This window comes from Loxodonta africana, chromosome 18, assembly GCF_030014295.1.
Source record: "Loxodonta africana isolate mLoxAfr1 chromosome 18, mLoxAfr1.hap2, whole genome shotgun sequence".
Lineage (NCBI taxonomy): Eukaryota > Metazoa > Chordata > Mammalia > Proboscidea > Elephantidae > Loxodonta > Loxodonta africana.
The window spans coordinates 24,427,100-24,454,507 of NC_087359.1; the positions used below are offsets into that span (position 1 = coordinate 24,427,100).

Sequence of the window (27,408 nt, forward strand, 5' to 3'; positions counted from 1 at the left end):
CCTTGAAGCAATGTCTTGACACACCGGACAAGGAGGTGCAGTTTATATGCAGGTGGTCTGGAGGGAGAAATGGAGAGCCCAACCAGTGAGGGAGAGTGTCTCAGAAGAAAAGAGAACGAATGAGGACGATGGAGTCCGACTTCCCTCTTACTCAGCGTCAGTACCCATGTCTCCTTACACCAACAGAAAACAGTCTGCACTATCGCTGCTCATGAGGGAATGCTGGCGGCCATCGCCTTCAACTCCTCAGGCTCCAAACTAGCGAGTGCGTCTGAAAAGGTGAGCATAAACCTCTGGCATCCGAGTTGCTCCTCTCCAGGACTTTGGTGGGTGGCTCTGGGGATGACCAAACAGCTGATGGGATGAGACCAGCGATTTGAGGACCACCTGGTGCCTGGACCCACTCGGAATTTGTTTCACAATGACAACAGCCCCTACCTGTTGTGGTGTACGACTCATTCTCAAACTCAGCAGACCCAAGGTCTGCACCACGCTAGATACTGCAAGAGACTTTGCCCCCAAACTTGTGCTCTTATCAAGAAATGTGCCTGCAGATCGTCCCTGGATGCTGCACTCCTTAAACATCGTATAAACAAAATGCTCTGCTGTAGAGGAGGAAAGATTAATCTCAGCCAGCTGGACTAAGCAGAGGGTGACCAAGCTGAATTTCCAATGCCATGAAAAGCAGGTGTATTTTGACAGGCTGAGGCTGGAGAGGCTAGGAAGGGAGAGTAATCTGAGCAAGACACGCACACGCGCACACATACGCTCATGCACACACCCACATGTGCGTGCACACACACACACCCTCGGGCTGGGGTGGGGAGGGGGCAGAGAGACAGAGAACGTTTAAAACATGTTCCAAGAATTGCTTACGCGGCACATACACAAACAAAAACCCTCTACACTTGACACTTTGTGTTTCCTCCTCAGAGACAGATGTACAAAACCAAAAACACAAGTTTCTCTCTAAAGGAAAATCTCTGTGGAGAGATTAGTGGTTCTGAAATGTTTTCCTGCTTTTCTTTTCCAGGGCACAGTCATCCGGGTGTTCTCGGTACCTGACGGGCAAAAGCTCTATGAGTTCCGGAGGGGGATGAAAAGGTCTGTGTTCAGTGTAAACCCATTTTAAAGCACCCACACAATGCCCGCAGTGGACGGCTGGCAGCCACCTAGGGCGAGGACGGAGGGCAGCCCTGTGCCTCCTCTCACCTCGAGGAAGTGTAACTACTTTCTCAGGTAATTGGCTTGGCCGCCCCATTTAGTGCTTAATAAAGCTGAGAGCATAGCTGCTGCCTTAGCAGTGGAACTCAGCCACGAGAGTTCTTTGTTGATGTGGGCACGGTTGGCTGGCAAAGGAGAAACCAGAGAGCTAAGGGGTCACAATCCAAAAATAATTCTTGATTCCCTTCTATGAAAATGAAGGGGTTCAGTGGTAGAAGTCTCACCTTCCACATGGGAGACCTGTCTTGGATTTGCAGACAACGCACCTCACGTGCAGCTACCACCTGTCTGTCAGTGGAGGCTTGCGTGTTGCTTTGACGCTGAACAGGTTTCAGTGGCGCTTCCTGACTAAGATGGACTAGGAAGAAAGGTTTGATGATGTCCTTCTGAAAATCAGCCAGTGACAGCGCTATCAATCACAACGGCCCAATCTACAACCAGTCGTGGGGATGGTTAAGGGCAGCGTTTTGTTCTGTTGTGCATGGGCTCCCCAGCCTGGTGGCTCAGTGTTTAAGAGCTCAGCTGCTAACCAAAATGTCGGCAGTTCAAATCCCCCAGCTCCTCCTTGGAAGCCCTGTGGGGCGGTTCTAAATGGGAATAGCCTAACAGTGAAGGGATTTTAGAGTACCAGGCGCTCCTCAGGATGTAGCTGTTTTAGAATGCTCATCTGTGCATGCTAAGGCAGTGCCCTCGCTCTCTGGCTCACTGGCCCTGTGCTGCTGTGTCTCTAGGTACGTGACCATCAGCTCCCTGGTGTTCAGTATGGACTCGCAGTTCCTCTGTGCCTCCAGCAACACCGAGACTGTGCACATCTTCAAGCTGGAGCACCTCTCCGACAGGCAAGTACGGCGCCAGCCGTAGAGCACGCAGCAGCCCAAGAGGCGCCCACGAGACTGCAGAGGCCAGGCCCTGGGCGTCTGTACGACCGTCCTCTGCCAGAATAAGTGCTTTCTTTATTTCTGAATGCCATAAGTGTAGCTGTGCTTGTTACGTCTTCACGAAGTGGTGAGTATGTGGTGGAACAAATGAGAGTACAAAATCTGGGGTCACCGTCCTGAGCTCGCATCCTGGCTCTGCCCCTCATGAGCCATAAGACCTTGGACAAGTAATTAAATCTTTCCATACCTTGGTTTCCTCATCTGACAAATGAACATAGTAATAGTATATGCATCTTAGGGTTGTTGCGAAGATTAAATAAGTTAATTGACCTAAAGCATTTAGTGTAGTGCCTGGCATATGGTAAGCACTAATACGAGTTAGCCAGTGTAGCTATTAAAAAAATACACACACACGTTTGTTTCTTGGCCTCTGAAAATCCTCCCAAGGTCACCAGCAGCCAAGTCACCAGCTCAGTGGATTTATCAGTCCTGCTCCTGCCTTCCCTCCAGAAGCCTGCCCCCTGGCGTTGGAAACCCTGGGCTGCTGTCTCCTTGCCCCTGCATCTTTGCCCCTCTGAGCGATCCCTGTGCTTGTGTATCCTGAGGCCCCTTGTTTGCCCCGTGGTTCTTCTTACTCTGCAAACTTTACCCAGAGATTATATATGTATCTTCTAGACTTTTCTATCACTTCTTCAGATGGCTTGGAAAAGCGCAAGCCCTGACCTCTTCCGAAGCTTTGATTCATCATCTGATATAATCAATTTGAACATTGGATGGTGGCTGAACTGTCCAGACACCTTTCAGCCTGAGATCCCGGGATCTGATGATCTCAAACAGCTCGCTTCACTAGTCTCCATGGGGCTTTTTACTGGGGCATAAAATGGCCATTTGAACTCAGTTCCCTCTCCAGGCTTTCCTGCTTCTGTCAGTGACCTCAGAGAATAGGGAATAAAACCCTCCAGTCATTCTGGACTGTCTGCTAGACCGTATAGGAAGTGTCTGTAGGCCCTTGATGATAAGGCTCCCGATTGCCTCCTCATTCCTGTTTCTCTGGCCATCGGCCTTCCCAAAGTCTTCGGTATCTCTCGTCTGGTCTGTTTCATTACCCTTCTATTTGGTTTCATTCCTTCTAGTCTTTTTTACGAATTCATCTGCTATCTTCTTGCCAGATTAATCTTCCTAACCCCTCTTTGTCCTTGGGAATGAAGTCCCAGTTCCTCTAGCCTGACTTTCAGGATTTTCCACAGTGGGCCCTGGGGCACCTTATCTTCTGCTGCAGCCTTGCAGACTCTTCCACCTCAACCAGACCAGCTTGTTTTGACTCCCGAATACACTGTTTATCTGCGTAGGCATCTGCAGCGCCCTCCTCTGGTCCCCGCTGGCTCTGAGTGAGGCCCACCTACAGAGCTCAGCCCGGTGACCTCTGCCCCCAGAACCGCTGCAGCTGTTCTTATAAAATAGCATTTGCCGTCTGTCAGGCACTATGCTAAGCCCCCCACATACGTCACCTCTTTACTTCCCAGCAGCCCTGTCAGGTATGTTTCTGGGATCACCCCTGTGTTTCGATGAGATGTGGGGACTGAGAGATTAAGGACCTTTTCCCTCCTCTGTGGACCTGGAGTAGCAGCAGCTTGTATTCATTGCTTACAGTGTTTCGTGTCTCTGTCTGTGCTTTGCCTCCTCCTTGAGTGCAGGATCTGGGTATTACACTGCTTTGGAAATCCCAGTCCTTAGCACAGAGCTCTGGGCAAGCAGTACCAGTAAGCTCTGTGGTGCTTGGGATCAGAGAATCAGAGTAGTACGACTAAATGGGTCATGGTCGCTTTCAGACGAGAACACCAAGGCCCGGAGAGGTTTTCCGGCCATCACCTAGCCAAGTGGTAACAGTGAGAAATCAATCCCAGGACTTCTAAGTCCCGGCACATGTCCGGACCAGGATCTGGTCCCAGCAGGTATATTTCTGGGATTGGCTGCAGTAGCCCTGGCCCTCAGTGTGCTGCCCACTGCACAGAGCACAGAGACAAGTCCATCCTCAGGTCTCTCCCCAGCAGGGCAGTCCCCCCTTTGTCTGGCAGAGACCCTGGGATGAAGTTTGATGACTGCAGGGGACATACCAGGTCCCTTTGAATCCTTTCCACTATTAGGAACTACGGGTACTTGGTGGCTCCGGGCTGTAATTAACACCTGCCCTGAGCATTGTGTCCCGAGGCTTACCTCCCACTCGGGCTGTTACCTCCCACGCAGAAGCCTTAAAATCAAGATCAGTCTGTTCTTCTGGGAGCCCAGAGCTAGGCTTGAGCTTCCTTTACAGAGTCCAGGTATCAACCCCTGGCAGCCCCGCCCCAGCCCTCTTTTGGAAATCTAGGAATCAGACTAATGGCCAGATTCAGCTTTGCTAATGGAAGGGCGCAGTGCACTGGGAACCTCTTAGCAGCTTCAAACTCTCCCCTTTAGGACAAACAGGCCCTCGGTGCCATTCTGTGATTGCCAGGATAATGTGTCCCCAGTTGTTCCAGGTGGGCAGAACATTATGCTAAGGCACAGTTTCTTCCTGTCGTGGTGAGCGCAGCTAATGACATCTGGGTGGTTAGCTTATCTGGGCAATGTGGCGCCAGCAGCTCGGTGCCATCTTCTGCTCATTGCCCCCCCCCAGCCGCCCAGAAGAGCCCGTGACCTGGAGCGGCTACGTGGGAAAGGTGTTCATGGCTGCCAGCAACTACCTCCCTGCCCAAGTGTCAGACATGATGAATCAGGACAGGGCCTTTGCCACCGGGCGGCTGCATTTCTCCGGGCAGAGGAACATCTGCACCCTGTCAACGTACGTATGGCGCCACCCTCTCAGAACAGGCATAAACTTTGATAAGTGTATTTTCCCAAAGCACAAAACCCCTGCGCGTGTGAAGAAAAAAGAAAAGACGGCCAAACAGAAGGGTGAACAGAATCAAAACCCTGTGGCCCAGCTGTGTTCCCTCAGCTGCTGCTCCTGCCTGATTTTAATATGTATTCTCAGGGGCAGCAGGAAGCTGGCGTGGAAATTTTGGTTATGATGACGTGATCTGGAACCTGCAGTACAGTGTTGTTTAGAAGTGGTGAGAGTAGATACCCTTGTCTTATTCTTGATTGTGTTTTTACAAAATTATGAAAAAAGTCTCTAGTTCCATTATCTAGGTTCAGGCACCTGTGGGGTTAATGGATGTTTTATCGAAGCTGATACTTTATTGAAGAAGTTTAAATATTAAAAAAAATTTAATAAAACTGTCCAGCAAGGATGCTGAGCTAAGTTTGCATTTTTGCCCTTTCTGCCACTTTTAAAGGCAAGACACATATAAGATAAATAAACCAAACCAGTTGCCGTTGGGTAGATTCCAGCTCAAGGTGACCCCATGTGTTTCAGAGTGGAACTGTGCTCCATAGGGTTTTCAGTGGCTGATTTTTGGAAGTTGATTGCCAGGCGTTTCTTCCGAGGTGCCTCTGGTTGAATTTTAACTTACAAACTTTTGGTTAGGAGCCAGGTGCCTAGCAGATAGAAAACATCTCCTTTAGGTAAACTAAAGTTTTAGCTGGTGGCAGCTTTTCAAAGAATAATAGTGTCTACATACATTGCAGTTATGTTTCTAGGCAAGAAATAATCCTGAAGGTAGGCTCAACACAAAGACAGAGCCAGAAACCCAGACCCTGGGATCGGTGGGCTAGGGGTTTGTTTGTGGCTGGAGAAGTTGTCGGTGATGGCTAGAGCGAGGCTGGATTGGAGGCAGTCCATTACTCACCTCTGTTGTAACCTCAGTTCATGTTTCACTTGGCTCTTAGGATCCAGAAATTGCCAAGGCTGCTGGTCGCCTCATCCGACGGACACCTATACATCTACAATTTGGACCCTCAGGATGGGGGAGAGTGCGTGTTGATCAAGACCCACAGGTGAAGATGCTGGTTTTCAGAAAGACAGCTGTCAGGGCTGCTTTTGTAGAGTTGTCACTTCTCCGAGAACAATGACACGTTCAGTGCCCTCACCCTTTGTTGCTTCATCGCCAGGATCTCAGTGGCAAACCTGTAGTAGGCGTCAGCTTTGTGGGGGCCCCACGTCAGGTGCCAGGATGAGTAACCTTCAAAATGTAATGTCTCCCTGCGTGGTCTTTACTCACAGTACAGTTCCTAGCGCATAATGGGGATTCAAAATGTTTACTGAATTGAACCCATCAGCGCTCATGACTTCCACGCCGAAGTGCAGGGTGACCACTCTTCCTGCTGTGGGCAGGATGTAGTGTGGTGCCCACTGTTCCTCTGCCACGGATGCCCTCCTTGTTAGCATGTCTTAGCGCCTTTGCCAGGTGTAGCCACGGATCAATCTTGATTTATTAAATAAAGAGAAATGGGTCATTTTGAGCTGAGTGCTTGCCTCCCGCTCACTAAAGGTCATTTCAGTTCATGCTGAACTAGTAGCGTCCTGATGGGTCTATAATTTAAACTCGGGCGGCCCAGCATGTGCTTCCTAGTGCGTTTCCTTTTGAAGGTGTTCTGGATGTGTGATGATTCTTTCTTTCTTTCCCCGCCTCTTAATTGCTGCAATTAGCTTGCTTGGCTCAGAAACAACAGAAGAGAATAAAGAAAATGACCTCAGACCTTCGATACCTCAGTCTTATGCAGCAACTGTAGCCAGACCCAGCACATCTTCAGCCTCCACGGTACCAGGTGAGCAGATGCAGGGCCCGTCTCCCTTTGTTGTCGTCATGGTTGTCGCTCTCCCTGATTGATCTGTTTCCTCACAAGTGAGATCACGGTCAAAACAAAACGAAAAAATTATTGAGGTGATCCCAACTCATGGCAATCCCTTGTGTTTCAGAGTAGAACTGCATCCCCCAGGGTTTTCAATGACTAATCTTGTGGAAACAGATCTTCCAGACCTTTCTTCTGCAGCACCACTAGGTGGCTTCGAATCTCCAACCTTTCAGTTAGCAGTGGAGTGAAAACCACTTGCGCCATCCAGGGAGCTGAGGCCGCAGTAATAGTCTTTAAACTCAGGTCCTTCAAGATGGCAGGCATAGCGCAGGTTGATAATTTCTATAACAAGTAGCTTTAACCCATTGCCTCCATGAGTATTTCAAAGAGGTGTAAAATTTTAGGCATCTGGGAGGGAAGGGTGGCCCACTCACCACTCAGAGGCTTTGAGGCCATAAATGGTGGTGGATTTTGGCTCATCTCAGAAAGCACAGTCACTCTAGTTCGAAGTCAAAGACTACCTCCATGGTTTTCTTCGATTCTCCATTTTTTCTGAGGTCCAACTCTGGATCATGTCTTAAGAATAGACACACGGCTTTCATCTCTGGCATTTCTCCTTCTTGTTTTCCAGGTTATTCTGAGGACGGCGGGGCGCTCCGAGGAGAGGTTATTCCTGAACACGAGTTTGCAACGGGACCAGTGTGTCTTGATGATGAGAATGAATTTCCCCCTGTGAGCATTAGGAACCCTTAAAGGGGCAGCTCAGTCTGTATGCTAGAAGAAAGCCTTCACCTTGTACACGAGGCGAAGTGACTTTCCTCTTACGTAGTCTGTAATGACTAATCCTCTTCACTAATACCGAGAAAGCCGTAGAAAGTTGATTGTACTGTGGTGCTTCAGATCCTGCAGACGAGCCGTTAGGCGTCCTGCTAAACCCTGACAGCATTAGAATAACCAAGTACTAATCCAGGGAGCCCTTGGCTGGCCTCACATTCAGAGGCCTGAAATCCTTTACTTTGGCTTCTCTAGCGCAATCATTGCTGCTCCTAAGGTAGTAGGCACGTATGCCTGGGTAAAGTGCTTCTTTTCTTGGGCTCCTAAGGATGCTTTTGTGGAATGCAGCCTTCGTGGTGCTGAAGGTGAGGCTTTCTCAGGGCTAGGCTGTGTGTGCAGGACCCTGAGTCTGGGCTGTTGCCTGCAGGCGAACTCAGCTTCCCCCGTCCCCAGCCTGTCTTGGGCAGAACTCGCCAGCAGCAGCAGCCAGCACTCATTCATGAACAGTCGTGTGGACCCACAGGTTTGAGCTCACCTGGGCACCTTAGGCTGGCTGCTCAGCTGCCCCAGCTGTTCTGGCAAGAGGGGCCCAGGATTGGCTGGGCACTAGGCTTGGCTGCTTCTAGCATCTGAGACTGCAGAGAAGGATGGCTGCCGGGGCTGCCTTAGCTTCTAATTCTTCAAGCTTCCATTCAAAGCAACATATAGGTTCCTCCTGTGAACTTCAACTAGAAAACCCCCTCGATAGTCAACCTGCAGCCATTTAGAGTGGAGGCAGCATTTAGGCCATGACTTGGAGAGCCAGCCGACCTGAGTCTCCTGGAGCCAGAGAGAGCTAGCTGTTAGGTCTTGCTTGCAGAGTTTTCTTCTGATGATTGTTTTGTGTTGGTGGGATTCTGTTTGCAAAAGGCTGGAGCGCAGGGCTGGCTCATTCTCCCACAGATCCACGGGGCAATCTAGTAAGCAGATTTGGCTCACAAAGCTGGTGTGGGGCCCTCTCCTTCTACAACTGTTTGTGTATAAAGAGGAGTGGGGAGCTGTAATTTCCCCTGGCTCCATTTGAGGCTGAGCTTTAAATTTCTGGCTTTTCATAGATAAGCTGCCAAATACACCGCCAACTTACTTTTCAGTGCTGGGGTGCAGTGGCTCTTAAAAATACTAATTATAAATTAACAAATGCCTGTTGGCTTGCTGCCCAATTATAAACCAGTTTTACCTTTGGGTCCTTTTGGCCCCAATGAGCCATAAAGAGTATTTCTGAGTCCCCAGAAGTTGGTGGTTATTTGCCTGAAGGTGCATCATCCAAGAGCTAGAGTTCTCTAAGGGAGACGCAGCGGGGAGGAACGTGACCAGCGCGCTCCACCGAGGCTTTGCACCTTCACTCACTAGGTTTCATTTCAGCAGTTTTGGTAAAAGTCTGTGATTGCTCTAAGAGAGTATTAGATTATTAATTATATGCTTAATTACCACCTGAGTAAACCTCAGAGCCTTTTATATTTGCAGAACGGGGGTGTTTCGGACATTGGCATTTATGAGGTGGTTTCTTGCCAAAGAAAACCTGTATAAAAAGAATAGGCACCCTGGGTAAACCATTTGTTTGGGGGAAAAGAAACTGGAGATGCTTAAGAACTAGTGCTAAAAATGGCCCCGTGGCCCATTCACCTGGGCACAGCCAGGATGCCAGGTGAGCGCCTGTTCACCTGGCACGGCCAGGATGCCGGGTGAGCATCTGTTCACCTGGGCACGGCCAGGATGCCAGGTGAGCGCCCGTTTACCTGTGCACGGCCAGGATGCCAGGTGAGCGCCCGTTTACCTGTGCACGGCCAGGATGCCAGGTGAGCGCCCGTTTACCTGTGCACGGCCAGGATGCCAGGTGAGCGCCCGTTTACCTGTGCACGGCCAGGAAGCTGGATGAGCGTCAGTTTTCCTGTGCACAGCCAGGATGCTGAGTGAGTGCACCTGTTCACCTGTCTCCCTCTCAAGGACCAAGTGTGAATGTTGATTTAAATCCTTTGGAGATTTTTATTTATGTGTAAGGAATACTTCCTGCCTGCAAGATTGTTGGGTCACTGAACCAATGGTCCCTGGAATGATTGTTTAAAAAAGTTGTTGTTGAGTTGATTCCGACTCATGGCAACCCCACATGTTGCAGAGTAGAGCTGCACTGCATAGGGTTTTCAAGGCTATGATCTTTCAGAAGCAGATTGCCAGACCTTTTTACCGGGGTGCCTCTGGGCAGGTCTGAACCTCCAACCTTTTGGCTGAACACTTAACCTGTTTGCACTACCCAGGGGCTCCAGAATGGTCCTAAGACATTAGCAAGCTGGGCAGCCCCTACGAGCGGAGCTGGGTGCTGACATTATGGAGGCCATCAAAGGACCAAAGACCACAGCCTTGGCCTCCAGCCTGCAGCGTAGATGGCGAGGAGAGAGGCAGGCCCCTGCACAGTACTGGCCTGGTAACAGGGGCAGGCCTTCTCATCTGGCCACGGAAGTACCAGGAGCCTGAGAGCTCCTGGGATGTCCCCTCTGCACAGACAGTTCGGGCATGTCCTTGTGGACAGAAACCATGGACCTGAGATGCTGGAAAACGTCCTCTGTCTTTATTCTGAATTCATGCCTATTGCAAACACTAGGGTAGGGTTCACATTTTCATTCACGGTCTTTAAAAACGCCTGGGATTGCAAAAGGAATCCAGAGCCTCGGCTTGGTTAAAATCACCTCCCTTATAAATATGAACACAGGCTTGCGAGATAACCTGCATGAGGCTTGGATACAACAAAGCCTACCTGAGCCTTTGCCTTAAGGAAGTGGGTTATTATGTTGTTGTGTGCCGTGGAGTCGATTCTGACTCATAGTCACCCTAGAGGACAGAGTGGAACTGCCCCATAGGGTTTCCTACGCTGTGATCTTTATGGAAGGAGACTGCCACAGCTTTATCCCACAGAGTGGCTGGTGGGTTCCACATGCCGACCTTTCTGTTAGCAGCCGAGCACTTAACCATTGCACCACCAGCACACCACAAGCCATCTTTTTTAAATAGACTGACACTGTCCTGGATATGATCACTCATCTCCTTGGGATGTACTTTGCTGCAAGAACAGTGAAAAAACAAGAGAATTGATCATTTCTGGTGCCTTAGAAAGATGTCGTAGTCAGACGGGTGAGCAGCTTTCGCTTCAGTAACAAGCCATCCTTTACAAAGTCTGTGTTTTTCTGAGCATCACCTTAATCTCGTGACCAAGAGTAAGGGCACTGGAACCAAGGGTATTTACTGACTTTGTTAAAAATGAGTTAGCAGTCAGCGTTTACACATAAGATGAGCATTAAAAAAAAAAAAATACACATATACATATAAATACACACACGTTTCAGATGCAGTCAGTATTTTCTGAAACTGTGCCATACTAGTCTACACCTAAATAAGCTGGGTGGATCTTCTGTAGCCATGAGTGTGGGTCAGTCTGTGGACGGACAGACAAGAGGCACCCACCCTTTCCCTGCTGACCCCGCAGGGGACAGTCTGTTGCTAACACAGCCTTCCTCACAGCCTCTTCTGGGAAAGAGTAAGGCCATTCTGTTTTGATTTTGGTAGATAATCTTGTGCCGTGGAAGTCAGAAGGGCAAAACGAAGCAGTCATGATGAGCAGCACACCTCAGAAATCAGGACAGCCCCTGTCAGGTGGTTTTGGAGAAGAATGGCGTGCAGTTGTGTGAACAGAAAGGGGGGCAGGCGTCCCGGGTGCGCCGCTGCCTAACCACAGGACCTGGTGAACTGTCACCAAACACTGCTCAGCCCTGGCTGCCAGCGGGTGCAGCTGGCATTGTGTGTACTCATACTATTTAAAATATGTTAAAACCGTAGTGTAAATGCTAACTAACCATACTGGTACATAACCAGAATTTTCTATTCAGAAGGGCATCCTTTTTAAATGTATGCTATGTAAAAATGTACTTATAAGAAAATCTCTTTGAATTGTATTTCTTGTACATGACATACATATATAAAGAGAGAAACTATTTTAGCCAGGCAAAATATTTTTGCAGTGATTGGAATAAATCATGTATTATCTTTGAGTCCCATTTAGGACACTAATAATAAAATCATGGCAATGCATTTTTTAGTTTAGTTTTTTTTTTTTTAATTTATTCCTTTGAAGGCTTAAAAGGAAGATGAACTCCTAAAATCTTTAAAATACAGTCATCTGACCTTTAAAAGTGGGGAGGCCATGGGCTTGTCATGGCCTTGTCGTCTCTGAGACCTAGAAACAGATCTTCTTCTTATTGGTGGCTGTCAAGTTTGCCTTGAATCATGGCGACCTTACATAAAACAGAACAAAAGGTCGCCCAGTCCTGTGCCATCTTCACAATCATTGGTATGTTCAAGTCCATTGTTGCAGCCACTGTGTATTTTGAGTGCCTTCCAACCTAGGGGGCTTCATCTTCCAACACTATTATCAGAGAATATTCTAGAAACAAATCTAACTTTGTCTAGATCATTGTTACTCAAAGCATCCTTCCTTTCCCCCTCCCCACCAGTTTGCTGGACACAGGATCTCAGACCCTTATCCCGGACGAACTGAGTCAGGATCTGCATTTTCACAAGATCCCCAGGTGATTCGTAGGCATATTAAAGATGGAGACGCTGTGCTCCAGATATCGGTCAGAATGAATCAGTGCTGAAATGGCCAGCAAAACTGGGAACATAGCAACGGAACTAAAATGTATTGAGTGCCTGTCTGTGTCAGGTAATGTGCCAGCCATGTTCATTTATTGACTTATTTAATCCTCAGAGTCGGCTTGCAAGGTAGTTACTAATGAAGCTAAAACTCTGAGAGGTTAAATTGCCCAAGTCCAAAGGCTGGGGTTTGATCCGGAGCCTGACTCCAAAGCCTGTGTGCTTTCCATTATACACACCGACTGCTCCAGGCTCTTTCAGCTCAGCTGTTGTCTGTAGCTGGTTAGGACACAGCCTACATGGAGAAGGGGCGGCGCGGAGTATGCGAAGGGGTGGCTTCAAAACAAATTCTGAGACATATTTTTAAAGCATATATAACTGTTATTGGTTGCCATTGAGTCAGGATTAGTATCTGGCTATTAAGGCAGTCCTAAACGTTGTCCGGTCCTGTGCTATCTTCCAGCACCATATTGGACAATATTCTGTTGTGCTCCATAGGGTTTTCATTGGCTAATTTTCAGAAGTAGATCTCCAGGCCTTTCTTCTTAGTCTTAGTCTGGAAGCTCTGCTGAAACCTGTCTACCATGGGTAACCCTGCGAGCCACCACAGACTGATAGATGGGTGCTGGAACTGTAGAGAGGGTAAAACTGAAGCATGGAAATGAGCCAGACCCATCTAACTTCCCAGTATCCCTCCTGTGGAAAAAGCAGCGTGTTACACGGTTTGGCAGCGGCAGGCAATTTGGTAGGGATTACAGCAGGGAGCTACTGAAGGATCCTGAGTGTAATCTGCACTGGAGACGTTGTCCTCAGAAACGTCCTGAAGGACATCTGCCAGAACCTTTCTGACCATGGGCAGTACGGCCTGGTATTCGGTACCACCTCTTTCTAGAGGCACACCTTCGGCAACGTCGTCTTCTAGATTAAAAATAAGTGGAAGCTCATGGTGCTGCTCGGGGCCGACGCTCCCATCACAGGCTTTGGCTCCACCTGGAAAGAAGATGACAACACATAACTTATTCCCCCAACTTGAGCCCTGCATTGTAAAGAGCAAAGCTGTGGTGATTAGACGTTAGTTCTCCCGTGCCAGAATGTGAACGTTCAAGTGACTGCTCTCCCGGTAAAGAAGTTACCTCAGGAATATCTGCTCATTCTAAAGAGGGCCCTGTGGTCCAAAACGATTTTGGAACTTCTTGGAACTTGCCTGTAGAGCCAGTAGGACATTCACTCAAATATCTTTAATCTCTGCCCTTTGGAAGGAAATGTTATTTTACTGGAAATTTTTTTTTTTTTCTTGGATACTGAAAGGAATTCAGTCTGGCAAATTACACAGGAAGGCAAGGTGAGTAATCTCGCTTTAGGGTGAGGATGAAATGCTTGTATGAATTAGACCCTGGCAGCCGCAAAGGAAGAGTGACAAAGTTTGGAGTGATGGTGGCGTCCTTGGCTCTTGATGATTCAGATGACTTATTTATTTTTTTGGCCTTTTCCATACAAAAAGTATTAAGATCTCTGACAGAAATGAATATAACTGAATAAACAAAAGGAGTAAAAGCAAAGGATGTTGTTAGATGCCATGAGGTTGATTTTTGACTCACAGTGACCCCATGTGACAGAGTAAACCTGCCCCATAGAGTTTTCTAGGCTGTAATCTTTACCAGAGCAGATCACCAGGTCTTTCTCCTACAGAGCTGCTGGGCGGGTTTGAACCACCAGCCTTTCAGTTAGTGCCACCAGGGCTCCTTAAGCAAAGGATAGCCCTCAGAAATACAGGCACTCCTAAGTGCCTAGAAAATAAAGCGCTTTCCCCTTGGGGCACTCCCCAGTCTGTGTCTCATGGAGAAAGTAGAACTCAGGCAGAAAGCTGAGTCTCTTTGGCTTCAGGCGTCAGAGAACGGAGGTCAGGGATGCCACCATAGATAAAAATTGAGGGAAATCTTGGAGAGGAGGGGGACATACAGGAGAAGACCCCAAATTGGCATATAAATTCCCTTTGAATTCTTGACTGACACCTTAAGTTTGCATGCTCAAGGGAGACTCCAGGGAGCCTCAAAAAGCAGCAGCTGACAGGTTGAGAGCCCTGGTGGCTTGCCGGTTAAGGGCTTGGCTGCTAACCAAAAGGTCAGCAGTTTGAATCCACTAGCCGCTCCTTGGAAACCCTGGGGGGCAGTTCTACTCTGGCAGTGGGTTCTAGCAGGTTGAAATAGCTCAAAAGCTGGTTTTTGCTGTTTCCCATCACAGAAGAGTCTAGTTCAGGGTGTGAGCTCCATTAAATTGAGAAGCTTGATATACACCTCAGACTTTCCACTGATGTCCCAAAAGGTCCACACTAGAAGTAAAGACCATGACCCAGGACTAAGGGATCTGCCCTAAGATTAAGGGCAAAATCTGAAAGAGACTAGTCCTAACAAAGTGTAAGACCAAGTCTCCACAAGTTCAAGGGACTCAACTAGTAATTTAACTAAAAATCAATGCTCTTCAGAGCAAGATAACAGAAACCAGAATTTCTACAATGTATCATCTACAATGTCCAGTTTACGATTAAAACACGCATGCACACAAACTACTAAATATACAAAGAAGCAGGAAAATGTGGCCCACATGAAGAAGCTGACTCAGAGATGGCCCAGATGTCGGAATTAGCAGGCAAGAACCTAGAGTAGCTACTGTAAGTATGTTCAAGGACTTAGAGGGGAAAAAAGGTCATAATGGTGAAGAGATAGGGAATCTTAGCAGAGATATGGAAACTATAAAAAACAACCAAAATGGGAATTCTAAAACTAAAATGTAAATTACAGGATGAAAAAAAAATCATTAAATGGATTTAGCAGATACCCACAACAAAATTAATTAGAAATTACAAAAATAAGATAGAAAGCCCCAAATTTTAGAAATTAAAATAACACATTTCCAAATAACCTATGGGTCAAAAAAGAAATTTCAGAATATTTCCAACTGAATGGTAATGGAAATAAAACATCAGAGTTTATAAGATACAGATAAAGCAGTGCTTAAAAGGAAATTTGTAGCTATCAATGCTTATATTAGAAATAAGAAAGGTATAAATTCAATCATATAAATTTCCACCTTAGCTAGAAAAAGAAGAATACAAAGTAAGGAAAAAATAATAGAAATAAAAGCAGAAACTAATGACATAAAAACAAACAATAAAGAAAATTAAGTCAAAAGTTGGTTCTTCGAAAAGATTCCTTAAAAGGTTAATGAGGAAATAAGAACAAGTTTGTGCCAGTAATTTGACAACTCAGATGACATACGCAAATTCTTTGAAAATACAACTTACCAAAGCTAGTACAAGAAGAAATAGAAAATCTGAATACCCCTATACCTATTCAAGAAGTTAGATTTGCAATTAAAAAAACTTTTCTACCAGGAAATCTCCAGGCCCAAATAGTTTCACTGGTGAAAATTCAAACATTTAAGAAAGAAACCATACCAATCTTCTACAAACTGAGAAAACAGAAAAAAGAACACTTCCTAACTCATTTTATGGGGTCAGTGAAACCCTGCCATCAAACCCTGGCACAGGCATTACAAGTAAGGAAAATTATAGACCAATACTCATGAACATGGATGCAAAAATTTTAAACAAAATCTTAGAGAATCAAACCCAGCAATGTAAAAACAGTAATATGTCATAACTAAGTGGGGTTTATCCAGGAATGCAAAGTTGGTTTAACATTTGAAAATCAACCAGTGTAATTCACAGCATTAAGAGAGTATGTCTACAGGCCAGGCTGGGGTTTGAACCTGAGTCTGACTCCAAAGCCTGTGTGCTTTCCATTACACAGGCTGACTGCTCCAGGCTGGCTTGGCTCAGTTGTCGTCTGTAGCTGGTTAGGACACAGCCTACATGGAGAAGGGGCGGCTTGGAGTGTACAAAGGGGTGGCTTCAAAACAAATTCTGAGACATATTTTTAAAGTATATGTAGCTGTTGTTGGTTGCCACTGAGTCAGGATTAGATTTGGCTATTAAAGCAGCCCCAAACATGGTCCTGTCCTGTGCTATCTGCATTTCACTCTGTGTAAAATACGGTCTTAGTTATTTAAAAAAGAAAAAACAATAAGGTACCTTAATTCTAGACCAAGCATGAAAACAGACTACTAGTTCAAACCACTCCTAGTTCACATAGGGAGCTCCTGGGTGGTGCAGTTAATGCACTAGGCTGTTAATCCTAAGGTTGACAGTTCAAATCCATCCAGAGGCATCTCGGAAAAAAGGCCTGGTGATCTACTTCCAAAAAAATCAGCCAGTGAAAACCCTATGGAGCACAGTTCTACTCTAACACATGAAATCTCCATGAGTCAGAATCGATTCAACGGCAACTGGTATAACTGGTATAGTTCATGGCCATAAAAACATACCCTCGTCACAGAAGAACACACATCTTTCTCTAATATGTTGTTGTTGTTGTTGTTGGGTGCCATGGAGTTGGTTCTGACTCTTAGTGACCCTCTGTACAACAGAAGGAAACACTGCCCAGTCCTGCACCAACCTCATAATCGTTATGCTTGAGCCCATTGTTGCAGCCACTGTGTCAATCCATCTTGTTGAGGATTTTCCTCTTTTCTGATGACCTTTTGCCGTACAAAGCGTGATTTCCTTCTCCAGGGAATGGTCCCTCCTGATAACAGGGCCAAAGTATGTGAGATGAAGTCTCACCATCCTCGCTTCAAAGGAGCACTCTGGCTGTAGTTCTCCCAAGACAGACTTCTTCGTTCTATTGGCAGTCTATGGTATATCAATATTCTTCACCAACACCATAATTCAAAGGCATCAATTATTCTTCCATCTTCCTTATTTATTGTCCAGCTTTCGCGTGCATATGAGGCAACTGAAAATATCATGGCTTGGGGTCAGGCATACTTTAATCCTCAAAGTGACATCTTTGCTTTTCAACACTCTCAAGAGGTCTTTTGCAGCAGATTTTCCCAATGCAATACATCCCTTGATTTCTTTTTTTTTTTTTAATTAATTTTTATTAAGCTTCAAGTGAACATTTACCATTCCAATCAGTCTGTCACATGTAGGTTTATATACATCTTACTCCCTTCTCCCACTTGCTCTCCCCCTCTTGAGTCAGCCTTTTCAGTCTCTCGTTTCATGCCAATTTTGCCATCTTCCCTCTCTCTCTATCTTCCCATCCCCTCTCCAGTCAAGAGTTGCCAACACACTCTCCAGTGTCCACCTGATTTAATTAGCTCACTCTTCATCAGCATCTCTCTCCCCCCCAATGACCAGTCCTTTTCATGCCTGATGATTTGTCTTCGGGGATGGTTCCTGTCCTGTGCCATCAGAAGTTCTGGGGAGCATTGTCTCTGGGATTCCTTCCCTTGATTTCTTGATTGTTGCTTCCATGGGCACTGATTGCGGATCCAAGTACAATGAAGTCCTTGACAACTTCAATATTTTCTCCTTTTCTCATGCTGTTGCCTATTGGTGCAATTGTGAGAATTTTTGTGTTCTTTATGTTAAGATGTAATCCACACTGAAGGCTAGAGTCTTTGATCTTCAGCAGTAAGTGCTTCAAGTCTTCTTAGTTTTCAGCAAGCAAGGTTGTGTCATCTGCATATCGAAGGTTATTAATGAGTCTTCCTTCCAATCATGATACCACGTTCTTCTTCATGTAGTCCAGATTCTCCAGCTTCTTATACTGTTTACTAGCGTATAGACTGAAGAAGTATGGTGAAAGGATACAAACCTGACAAGTGCCTTTCCTAATTTTAAACTACATAGTATCCCCTTGTTCTGTTCAAACGACAGCCACTTAATCTATGTACAGGTTCCTCATGAGCACAATTAAGTGTTCTGGAATTCCCATTCTTTGAATTGTTATCCATAATTTGTTATGATCCACACAGTCAAATGCCTTAGCAGAGTCAATAAAGCACGGGTAAACATCTTTCTGGTATTCTCTGCTTTCAGCCAAGATCCATCTGACATCAGCAATGATGTAGCCCTTGTTCCATGTCCTCCTCTGAATCTGGCTTGAATTTCCGGCAATACCCTGCTTGTATACTTCTGCAGCCACTTTTGAATGATCTTCAGCAAAATTTTACTTGTGTGTGATATTAACGATATTGTTCAATAATTTTCGCATTCTGTTGGATCACCTTTCTTTGAAATGAGTACAAATATGGACCTCTTCCAGTCACTTGGCCAGGAAGCTGCCTTCTAAACTTCTTGGCATAGAGGAGTGACCATCTCCAGCACCGCATCCGTTTGTTGAAACATCCCAATTGGTATTCCATCAATTCCTGGAGCCTTGGTTTTTTTTGCCAATGCCTTCAGTGCAGCTTGGACTTCTTCCTTCAGTACCATCAGTTCTTGCTCATATGCTGCCTCCTGAAATGGTTGAATGTTGACCAGTTCTTTTTGGTATAGTGACTCTGTGTATTTCTTCCATGCTCTTTTGCTGCTTCCTGGATTGTTCAATATTCTGACCATAGAATCTTTCAACATTGCAACTCAAAGCTTGAATTTTTTCTTCAGTTCTTTCAGCTTGAGAAATGCGGAGCATATTTTGCCCCTTTGGTTTTCTAACTCCAGGTCTTTGCACATGTCATTATAATACTTTGTCTTCTCAAGCTGCCTTTTGAAATCTTCTGTTTAGTTCTTTTACTTCATCATTTCTTACATTTGCTTCAGCTGCTCTACATTTATGAGCAAGTTTCAGAGTCTCTTCTGACACCCATTTTGGTCTTTTTTCTTTCTTTCCTGTCTTCTTAATGACCCCTTGTTTTCTTCACGTATGATGTCCTTGATGTCATCCCATAACTGGTATGGTCTTTGGTATTAGCGTTCAATGCATCAAATCTATTCTTGAGGTGGTCTCCAGATTCAGGTGGGACATACTCAAGGTCGTAGTTTGGCTCTCATAGACTTGTTCTAATTTTCTTCAGTTTCAACTTGAACTTGCATATGAGCAACTGATGGTCTGTTCTGTAGTCTGCCCCTAGCCTTGTCCTGACTGATGATATTGAGCTTTTCCATCATCTCTTTCCACAGATGTAGTCAATTTGATTCCTGTGTACTCCATCCAGTGAGGTCCACATGTATAGCAGCTGTTTATGTTGTTGAAAAAAGGTATTCTCAATGAGAAGTCGTTGGTCTTGTGAAATTTTATCATGTGACCTCCAGTGTCATTTCTGTTGACAAGGCTGTATTTTCCAACTACCGATCCTTTTTCTTTGTTTCCAACTTTTGAATTCCAATCACCAGTAACTATCAATGCATCTTGACTGCATGTTTGATCAATTTTAGACTGCACAAGTTGGTAAACATCTCCAATTTCCTCATCCTTGGCATTAGTGGTTGGTGTGTAAATTTGAATAATAGTCCTATTAACTGGTCTTCCTTGTAGGCATGTGGATATTATCCTATCACTGACAGCGCTGTACTTCAGGGCAGATCTTGAAATGTTCTTTTTGACAATGAATGCGATGCCATTCCTCTTCAATTTGTCATTCCCAGCGTAGTAGACCATAGGATTGTTTGATTCAAAATGGCCAATACCAGTCCATTTCAGCTCACTAATGCCTACTATATCAATCTTTATGCTTTCCATTTCATTGTTGATGACTTCCAATTTTCCTCGATTTTTTCTTCATACATTCCATGCTCCAATTATTAATGGATGTTTGCAGCTGTTTCTTCTTTTTGCATCATGCTGCATCAGCAAATGAAGGTTCCAAAAGCTTGACTCCATTCATGTCTTTAAGGTCGACTCTACTATGAGCAGGCAGCTCTTCCCCAGTCACCTTCTGAGTGCCTTCCAACCTGAGGGGCTTATCTTCTGGCCCTATGTCAGACAATGTTCTGCTGCTCTCCATAAGGTTTTCACTGGCCAGTTATTTCAGAAATAGATCACCAGGTCTTTCTTCCTAGTTTGTCTTAGTCTGGAAGCTCTGCTGAAACCTGTCCATCATGGGTGACCCTGCTGGGATTTGAAATACTGGTGGCATAGCTTTCAGCATCACAGCAATACACAAGCCACCACAGTACAACAAAATGACAGATGTGTGGTGATTCTCTAATATAAAACCAAACCATTGCCATCGAGTCAATTCAGACTCATAGTGACCCTATGTGACAGAGTAGAACTGCCCTTTAGGGTTTCCAAGGAGCGACTGGCGGATTTGAACTGCCAGCCTTTTGGTTAGCAGCCAAGTTCTTAACCATCGCTCCACCAGGGCTCCATTCTCTAATATAAACCAAAAACCAAACCTATTGCCGTTGAGTTAATTCCAACTCATAGGACCCTATAGGACAGAGTAGAACTGCCCCATAGGGTTTCCAAGGAGCACCTGGTGGATTTGAACTGCCAACCTTTTGGTTAGCAGCAGAGTTCTTAACCACTGCCCCACCAAGGTTTCCATTCTCTAATATAGAGACATCTAATATAGTAGATATCAATTCATCTTGTTTATCTAAAAACAGTTTTAAATAATTAAGATGCAAATTTTAAAAGATGGTGAGGGGAACCATGAGAACACAGACATCCCTGTTTCATACTATTTGGAATTTTCATCTGATCTCCTCTTCATCCTGACTCTCCTGGGAGCTCAGTGACTTCTCCAAAGAACAGCCTTCTCCTGGGGATTTTAATTCCTGTCTGATTGTGATCATTCTAAGCAATCCTATTACTTCATAGTAACACAATTCCAATATTGTGGTGCCAAGGGCTTTCTGGCAGGGTTATCACTTCTGAAATTAACTCAGTCTGGAGATCCCATACCGCTTAGATAACGTAATGTAAGGACTCTAACATATTTTTGCGCAAATAACGCGCGCTTTCTATGTTTGTTTGCCAACCACTCCCTCTCCCCGTCCTTGAGAGGTATTCTTGTAAAGGCCACTGTGCAAATTCTTTTTCACACGTGCCATAATCTAGAGACTTTTCATGTGAAAACATAACAAATGTCTTACTGGTTCGCGTTTTAGGTTTTGGAGAATCAAAGATTCTTGTGACATTTTTAATCTCCCTCGAGGTATGAACTCAGAGAACTGGTCTTGTTTTTATGCTATATTTCTTGGAGATCATTTATTTACACTCAAGGGAAATAATTTTTGTTCTTCATTATTTAACTCTTTGTAAAGCTCTAACTTTACATAACAGAATCTAATTGGAATCCACATCAGATTTTGTTTTGCTTTTTTATTTGTTGTTTTCAGTCATTAAAATTAAGTTTGGAAAAAAAAAAGTTTGGAAGGGAAACCGAATTTGCTGCATAAAATTTCACCTAAACGCAATATTATTTTTAAAAAATTATTCCTCAAGAAAAAAACACTGTCTTAATTATATTTGTATGACCTTCACCTAGCACACTGCCTAAAACATAAGAGGCATGCAATACATGTTGGTTTGAATAAACGAATAAAGGCTTTAAAAAAAAATTAAGTTTGGGGTTCCTACTAGGTACATGTGTCAAGCCCTCAGAACAACAAAGATTAAAGAGCTTAAGGAGCTCTGAGTTTAAAGAACATAAAATTAGTAAACCAAACCAAACCTGTTGTTATTGACTCGTTTACGACTCATAGCGACTGTACTCGACAGAACAGAACTGCCCTGTAGGGTTTCCAAGGAGTGGCTGGTGGATTCGAACTGCCAGCCTTTTGGTTAGCAGCCGAACGTTTAACCTCTGCACCACCAGGGCTCCAAAATTAGTAGGAGAAACCAAATACGTTTGTAAATCACTGGTACATATGGTAGCTTTAGGGTCACCATGAGTTGGCACTGACTGAATGGTGACTGACAACAACATAAATGGCAGAATGTGATAAATATCAGAGTTCTCCCTCCCATCAGAAGAGGGAAAAATCCTACGCAGCTGGAAACATTAGAGGAAGCTTTATGAGCAAAGTGGCCTTTGATTTGGGTCCTTTGAAGCTGAAGGAGATTTTGATTTGGAGGCCAAGGAGGGCAGGGCATTGCTCTTGGAGAAATAAGGTCAGAAAGGCTGAGGGACCCAGGACCGAGAGAGTCTGAATTCAGTCAGTGGCAAGAAGCCACTGGAGGATTTTGAGAGCCATCCTGACCCGCTGTCATGTTTCTAACGTATACACGTAGGACAGTTCCAGAGAGAAACAAGAAACAGAGACTTCTGTCGGTTTGCTAAGTAAACCTCTAAAGTCTGTTTTCTGAAAGAGTCTATTGTTAGGTAAATTGCACTTTAAAATATCCCTGGGCTTCCATTTAATGTGCGGCCAAAGTGGCATTTAAAGCATAACAAAGGAACGAAACGTTTTTCATTCGGGGGGGAAGAGCTGTATAAATGTGCTGAGCTAGCTCTGAGCTTGCCTAGGAATTCCACTGAACAGTAGAAAGACCTTGTTTGTGTATTTGTGGATGCACAGGGCCAGTGCTGGGCCCTTCTGCCAAGCCCAGGGTTCAGGTGGCACCTTCAGCGGTGCTGAGAGCTCCCTGAGGGAGGGCAGCTCGCTGGAAGGAGTGAGAATCCAGTAGGAGGGGGACAGGGCGCAGGCGGGAAGCAGAGCTGGGGACCACGCACTCACCGGTGACATAGAAGGCCTTGTACTGCTCCAGGCGCACCGTCTGCAGCCCTCCGTACTCTCCGGCTGCCCCACTGTTGGGGTGAAACAGCACCTGAGAAAGGGTCGCAGGATTTACTAACAAGAAAATCACGACACATACTCCCTGGGAGGCATTGTCATGGTCCGCCCTCCCCACCACACACACTATTCCCACCAGCTAAACCCACCCTGACAGACACAGGCCTGTGGTCCACACTGGCTTCCTCCGGTGGCCTCTAGGCGGGCTGCCTGTGAAATGTCTCTTTTGCTAGTTGATGGCTCAGAGTGGGTCACAGCTTCAGGCCAGGGGGGGAAAGCTCTTCATGGGTAGGAGACCAGATTCCTGGCCCGGGATTGGCTACATAATTTGCAGGGCTCAGTGTAAAATGAAAATGCAGGGTAACTCATTTAAAAATTAAGAATTTCAAGACAGCCACCAAAAAACTCACACCCATTGCTTTCCAGGAGCCCTGGTAGTGTAGTGGTTAAGAGCTTGGCTGTTAAACAGAAGGTCAGCAGTTCGAATCCACTTGCCACTCCTTGGAAACCCTATAGGGCAGTTCTACTCTGTCCTATAGGGTGACTATGAGTCAGAATCCACTGGGCGGCAACAGGTTTAGTTTTTTAGCTTGTTGTTGTCTAGTCACTTCTGACTCATGGTGACCCCATGTGTTACAGAGTGGAACTGCTCCATAGGGTTTTCTTGGCTGTAATCTTTTACAGAAGCAGATCGCCAGGCCTCTCTTCCATGGTGCCACCGGATGGTTTTAGCCAAACCTTTAGGTTAGTAGTTGCATGCAAACCATTTGCGCCACCTAGGGACCCAAGGCAGCCACAGCTGACCTTTAAAGCAAACACAGGGCTCTTCTAAGCATGGGTACCTGTGTGACTGCACAGGTCACATGCCCGTGAGGCCAGGCCTATCTGGGTCCCACCCCTCAGAGTGTCTAATCCCATAAGTTCAGGATGGGGCTGAGGATCTGCATGGCTAACAAACATTCCCAGGGATCCTGAGGCAGGTGATCCTTACATCAAGTGGACTCTGTAACTCGCACCCGAACAACATGGCGTAAGAAGACACTCTTAAGAGGGCAGCTCAGTGGGATTTCCGTTTGGGAACCTGAAGGGAAATATCCTCTCTGGAACGGGGCACAGTCCAATCTCTGAGCGTTCCCTCACCTTTGACTCAATCCTCTTCTATTTGGACAAGGAAATCTTTCCCCGTCAGTCACAGATGATAGAATTACCCCAAAGAATGGAAACCTCAATTCAGGCTCCCCAGGGAAGGACTGGGCACAAAGTGAATGACCAGTGTCCTTGGTAGGCTGGTGGGTTTGGGTGGGGGTGCAAGCCCGCCCTGCTATGAATCATGAACGTATAGATCACTGGAAAGGCGCTTATGTGATTCAGAGTTTCCACGGAGCTAAAGAAAAAAGGGAAGAAAAAAAATGAGAAACATCTGTTGGAGCAGTAAACAGCTGTCCCCCCAAGTTTCACAGTTCTGAGAGGATACCTTGGGGGTAGGGCACCTCCCACACCTGCCGTCTGCCGTGCTCTCGTGACTGTCCTGCAAGTACCCCATGCCTGGGCAAGCGTGATGACAGCAGACTCTTTCCAAACAGGAAAAGGCATCGGAGCTCTCAAGCTCTCATTTCTTCCATCCCCAAGGAAAGCCAAGCCTCTCACCGCACGAGGCTGTTTTGCTTCCTTCTTGAGAAGGCAGGAAGCATGAGACTTGGAAAACCTATTGTCAGATGATCTATGATGCACCAAGACATCCAGAAGACGAGCGACAAGGTTTGCAGGTTCAAGGAACTGCTATTACTTTGAGCCTAAGTAACACAAATCCCACAAGGGTGGGCTGCTTTGTTCAGAATATTTATTCGGTGGCGTTACCAGAGGCAACTTCCACAATCCAAGAGGAAGCAAGTCTGTGGGAGAGCTCATTCCCAGAAACCTAGATGGGTTTTGGAGAAGTTGTATATGCCTTTTTTTCCTTTTAAGCAGACGGAACTGATTATGGCTTTCTTTCTTGTTTATATCAACATAGGAAGGACGTTGGCAAATTTACACATGAATCCAAGCTGAAGACATTTCCTCTCCAGACGCCTGGTCAGAATTTCAAAGATGACCTTATATTCTGCAAACGTGTTGGGTTTTCTTGGTTGCCCTCCTTATCCGTGCGCTTGCTTGCTTTCTTGCTTGCTTTGCTTTATTTGTTGGTTTTTTAAGTGTGTTAAATACAGTGTGATGGATCGCTTTTTTGTGGCCTGTCTCGCCATGGTCTTGTAACACCCACCCAAGTGATTGGGTGGGATTATACAAATAACGTAATTGTGGCCCACCAAGGGGACTGGATAGCTTGTTAATAATGAAAATAAAATTCATGACACCCATGCAGGCATAGGACCATGCAAATAAGGTCTATGGAACCCTAATGAAGGGATTGGTCAGTTTTGCCATCCCACTAGGCTTAAAATGAGCCATCCCAGAGGTGGGACAGAGAGGATCTCAAAACCACCAAGAAAATCCAAGAGTGGAGCACGTCCTTGGGACTCAGGATCCCTGTGCTGAGAAGCTCCTGGAACCAGGAGACAGAGAAAGAAGGAGAGAGAGCTGTAACACTGAAGATGGCAAGAAGTGGTGGCAGAGAAATGGTGGCAGGGAAGACCCGCAGGAGAGACAGGCAGGAGACGGTGCAGTGGGCTTCCCAGCTCATGGAGCAATAAAGCTGAGTACCTTCAGGCAGGAGGCCTGATGGTGGAGTAGGGTGTCTCTTGGCACTTGGTGGAGCTAGGCTTGTCAGCCCACAGGGCACCTTCAGCTAAGGCTTACTGGTGGAGTAGCGTGCCTCTGAGCACTTATTGGCAAAGCCAAAAGAGCGTTGTAACACTTGTCCAAGCAGGGCAGAGGCCAAGGGGCCAGAGAGAGGCACACCTGTGGGCATGGCTAGAAAGAGGCTGTCCTGATGGAAGAACTGTATCTGGAGCATTCCTAAACCTGAATTGTAACCTATTACTTCCCTAATAAACCCCATAATTGTGAATATTGTCTGTGAGTTCTGCGCGGCCATTGCAACAAATTATCAAACTCAGCAGAGAAGTAGAGAGTGCTGTGGGAGGGACGGTTGCTGTCAGAACTGGTAAAGACAGTAGAGAGAGGAGACATGTCTGACCTCCGCCTCACAGCAATCCAGCCTTGGGCTGTTGATCTGGATTCTCCTTCCCCTGGTGAAGTTACAGGTGAGACGCTGCCTCCATGCCATTCTTACAGTAAGTGACCTTACATCAGATCCTGCAGGCCGGTGCTTACAGCATGCCATCCCCAAAAGGTGGGGTCCTCCACCTCACCAGGCAGAGATGTGCACCTCCTGGTCACCAAAAGGGTGGACAAGGCAGTCAGTCCTTTGCGTGCCACTCCTGACTGGGTCTTCCACCACTAGAGTCCTTCCTAAGAGAAGCGATGGAGCGCCTGCTGCTCCTTCTTGCGCATAGGGCCTCAAGGCTGCGCCAAGCATTTTCTGACCCACTGCAGCCCCAGGCTGGGTCAGGCTGGTCAGATGCAGAGCCCTAGGGAAGCCTTCCAGAGCCTTTAGGGAGGGCTTCCAGTTTGTTGGCAATTTTTGGACCTAGCTTATTATGACCACATGCTGACATTACAACTTCCAGCTTCTATCTAGGAATGGGGATACTTGGTTCTGGACTGTGGCCCGTCCCTTCCCTGCTCTCATCTCCCTCCTTGCAGTTGCCCTCACTCCTGGGCCCAAACCTATGATAATCAGAGCAGACGGCCTAGTAGATTCAAGAATAGGTGATGTGGTATCAGCTGCTCTGGTTTGTTCCCAGAGGCTGATGAAGCGGGTGGTGAGAAGACCATTCAGTATGAGCACTTATAACCCAGTATTTGCCACTACACCTCTCAAGATAGGGCCTAGGGAAGTGGCCAGCGGGTACGTGGCTTTAGGTTGCTTCATCTTCAACCTTCAATTCTTGGTTACTTCACTGGCAGAATGGGGAAGAACTCAATTGCTCAGAAGTATTTGCATATTGTTTTGAACTGAATGTCTAGGAGTTACTGTAAACTTCTTCAAACTGAACAGTTTCAACCCACAAGATCCTTGTAAGCCCTGGAGATATCTGAGGGCAAACACAATTAAATCGTGCTTATTAAAAAATCTATATGTAAACACGTGTATGTGTGCGTCTGCACATACACATACACACACACACATATATACATGCACGCACACACACATATGGAATCCCCAGGTGATGCAAATGGTAACGTACTTGCAGCTGACCAAAAGGTTGGCGGTTTGAATCCACCCAGAGGCAGCTCCAAAGAAAGGCCTGGTAATCTACTTCTAAAAAATCAGTCACTAAAAACCCTAAGGAGCACAGTTCTACTCTGATGCACACGGGGTCCCCATGGATCGGAACCGACTTGACAGCAAGTAAGCACCACATACTATATATATATCCATATATATGTAAATATAATGTTAATATTATGTAATAGTTAATAATATAAAATAATCACTCATATTTTTATCTACTGACCTTCCCCACAATTATTACGAATTTGAGACTA

The 27,408-nt window shown here is 46.0% G+C and overlaps 2 protein-coding genes across 10 annotated transcripts in view; one reads left to right on the forward strand and one right to left on the reverse strand.

Moving 5' to 3' along the window:
- The window catches only part of WIPI1 (WD repeat domain, phosphoinositide interacting 1), a 47,705-nt gene extending 21,838 nt beyond the window's left edge, over positions 1-25,867 (forward strand). For 3 of the 7 annotated variants that reach the window (XM_064270840.1, XM_064270843.1, XM_064270844.1), the window contains 9 exons: positions 187-279; positions 1,034-1,104; positions 1,956-2,063; positions 4,557-4,661; positions 4,756-4,920; positions 5,910-6,017; positions 6,670-6,788; positions 7,447-7,547; positions 12,128-12,442. In XM_064270840.1, coding sequence (XP_064126910.1) covers positions 187-279; positions 1,034-1,104; positions 1,956-2,063; positions 4,557-4,661; positions 4,756-4,920; positions 5,910-6,017; positions 6,670-6,788; positions 7,447-7,547; positions 12,128-12,271 — 1,014 coding nt within the window. In that variant the 3' untranslated portion in view covers positions 12,272-12,442. Of the gene's footprint in view, positions 1-186; positions 280-1,033; positions 1,105-1,955; positions 2,064-4,556; positions 4,662-4,755; positions 4,921-5,909; positions 6,018-6,669; positions 6,789-7,446; positions 7,548-11,183; positions 11,706-12,127; positions 12,443-24,868 lie in introns of those variants that run through there. The other 4 variants (XM_064270841.1, XM_023556959.2, XM_064270842.1 and 1 more) reach the window with 4 other exon arrangements.
- The window catches only part of ARSG (arylsulfatase G), a 133,475-nt gene continuing 119,048 nt past the window's right edge, over positions 12,982-27,408 (reverse strand). For all 3 annotated transcript variants that reach the window (XM_023556957.2, XM_003417205.4, XM_064270835.1), the window contains exons 11-12: positions 22,801-22,891; positions 12,982-13,256 (exon numbers count right to left, since the gene is read on the reverse strand). In XM_023556957.2, coding sequence (XP_023412725.1) covers positions 12,982-13,256; positions 22,801-22,891 — 366 coding nt within the window. The remainder of the gene's footprint in view (positions 13,257-22,800; positions 22,892-27,408) is intronic.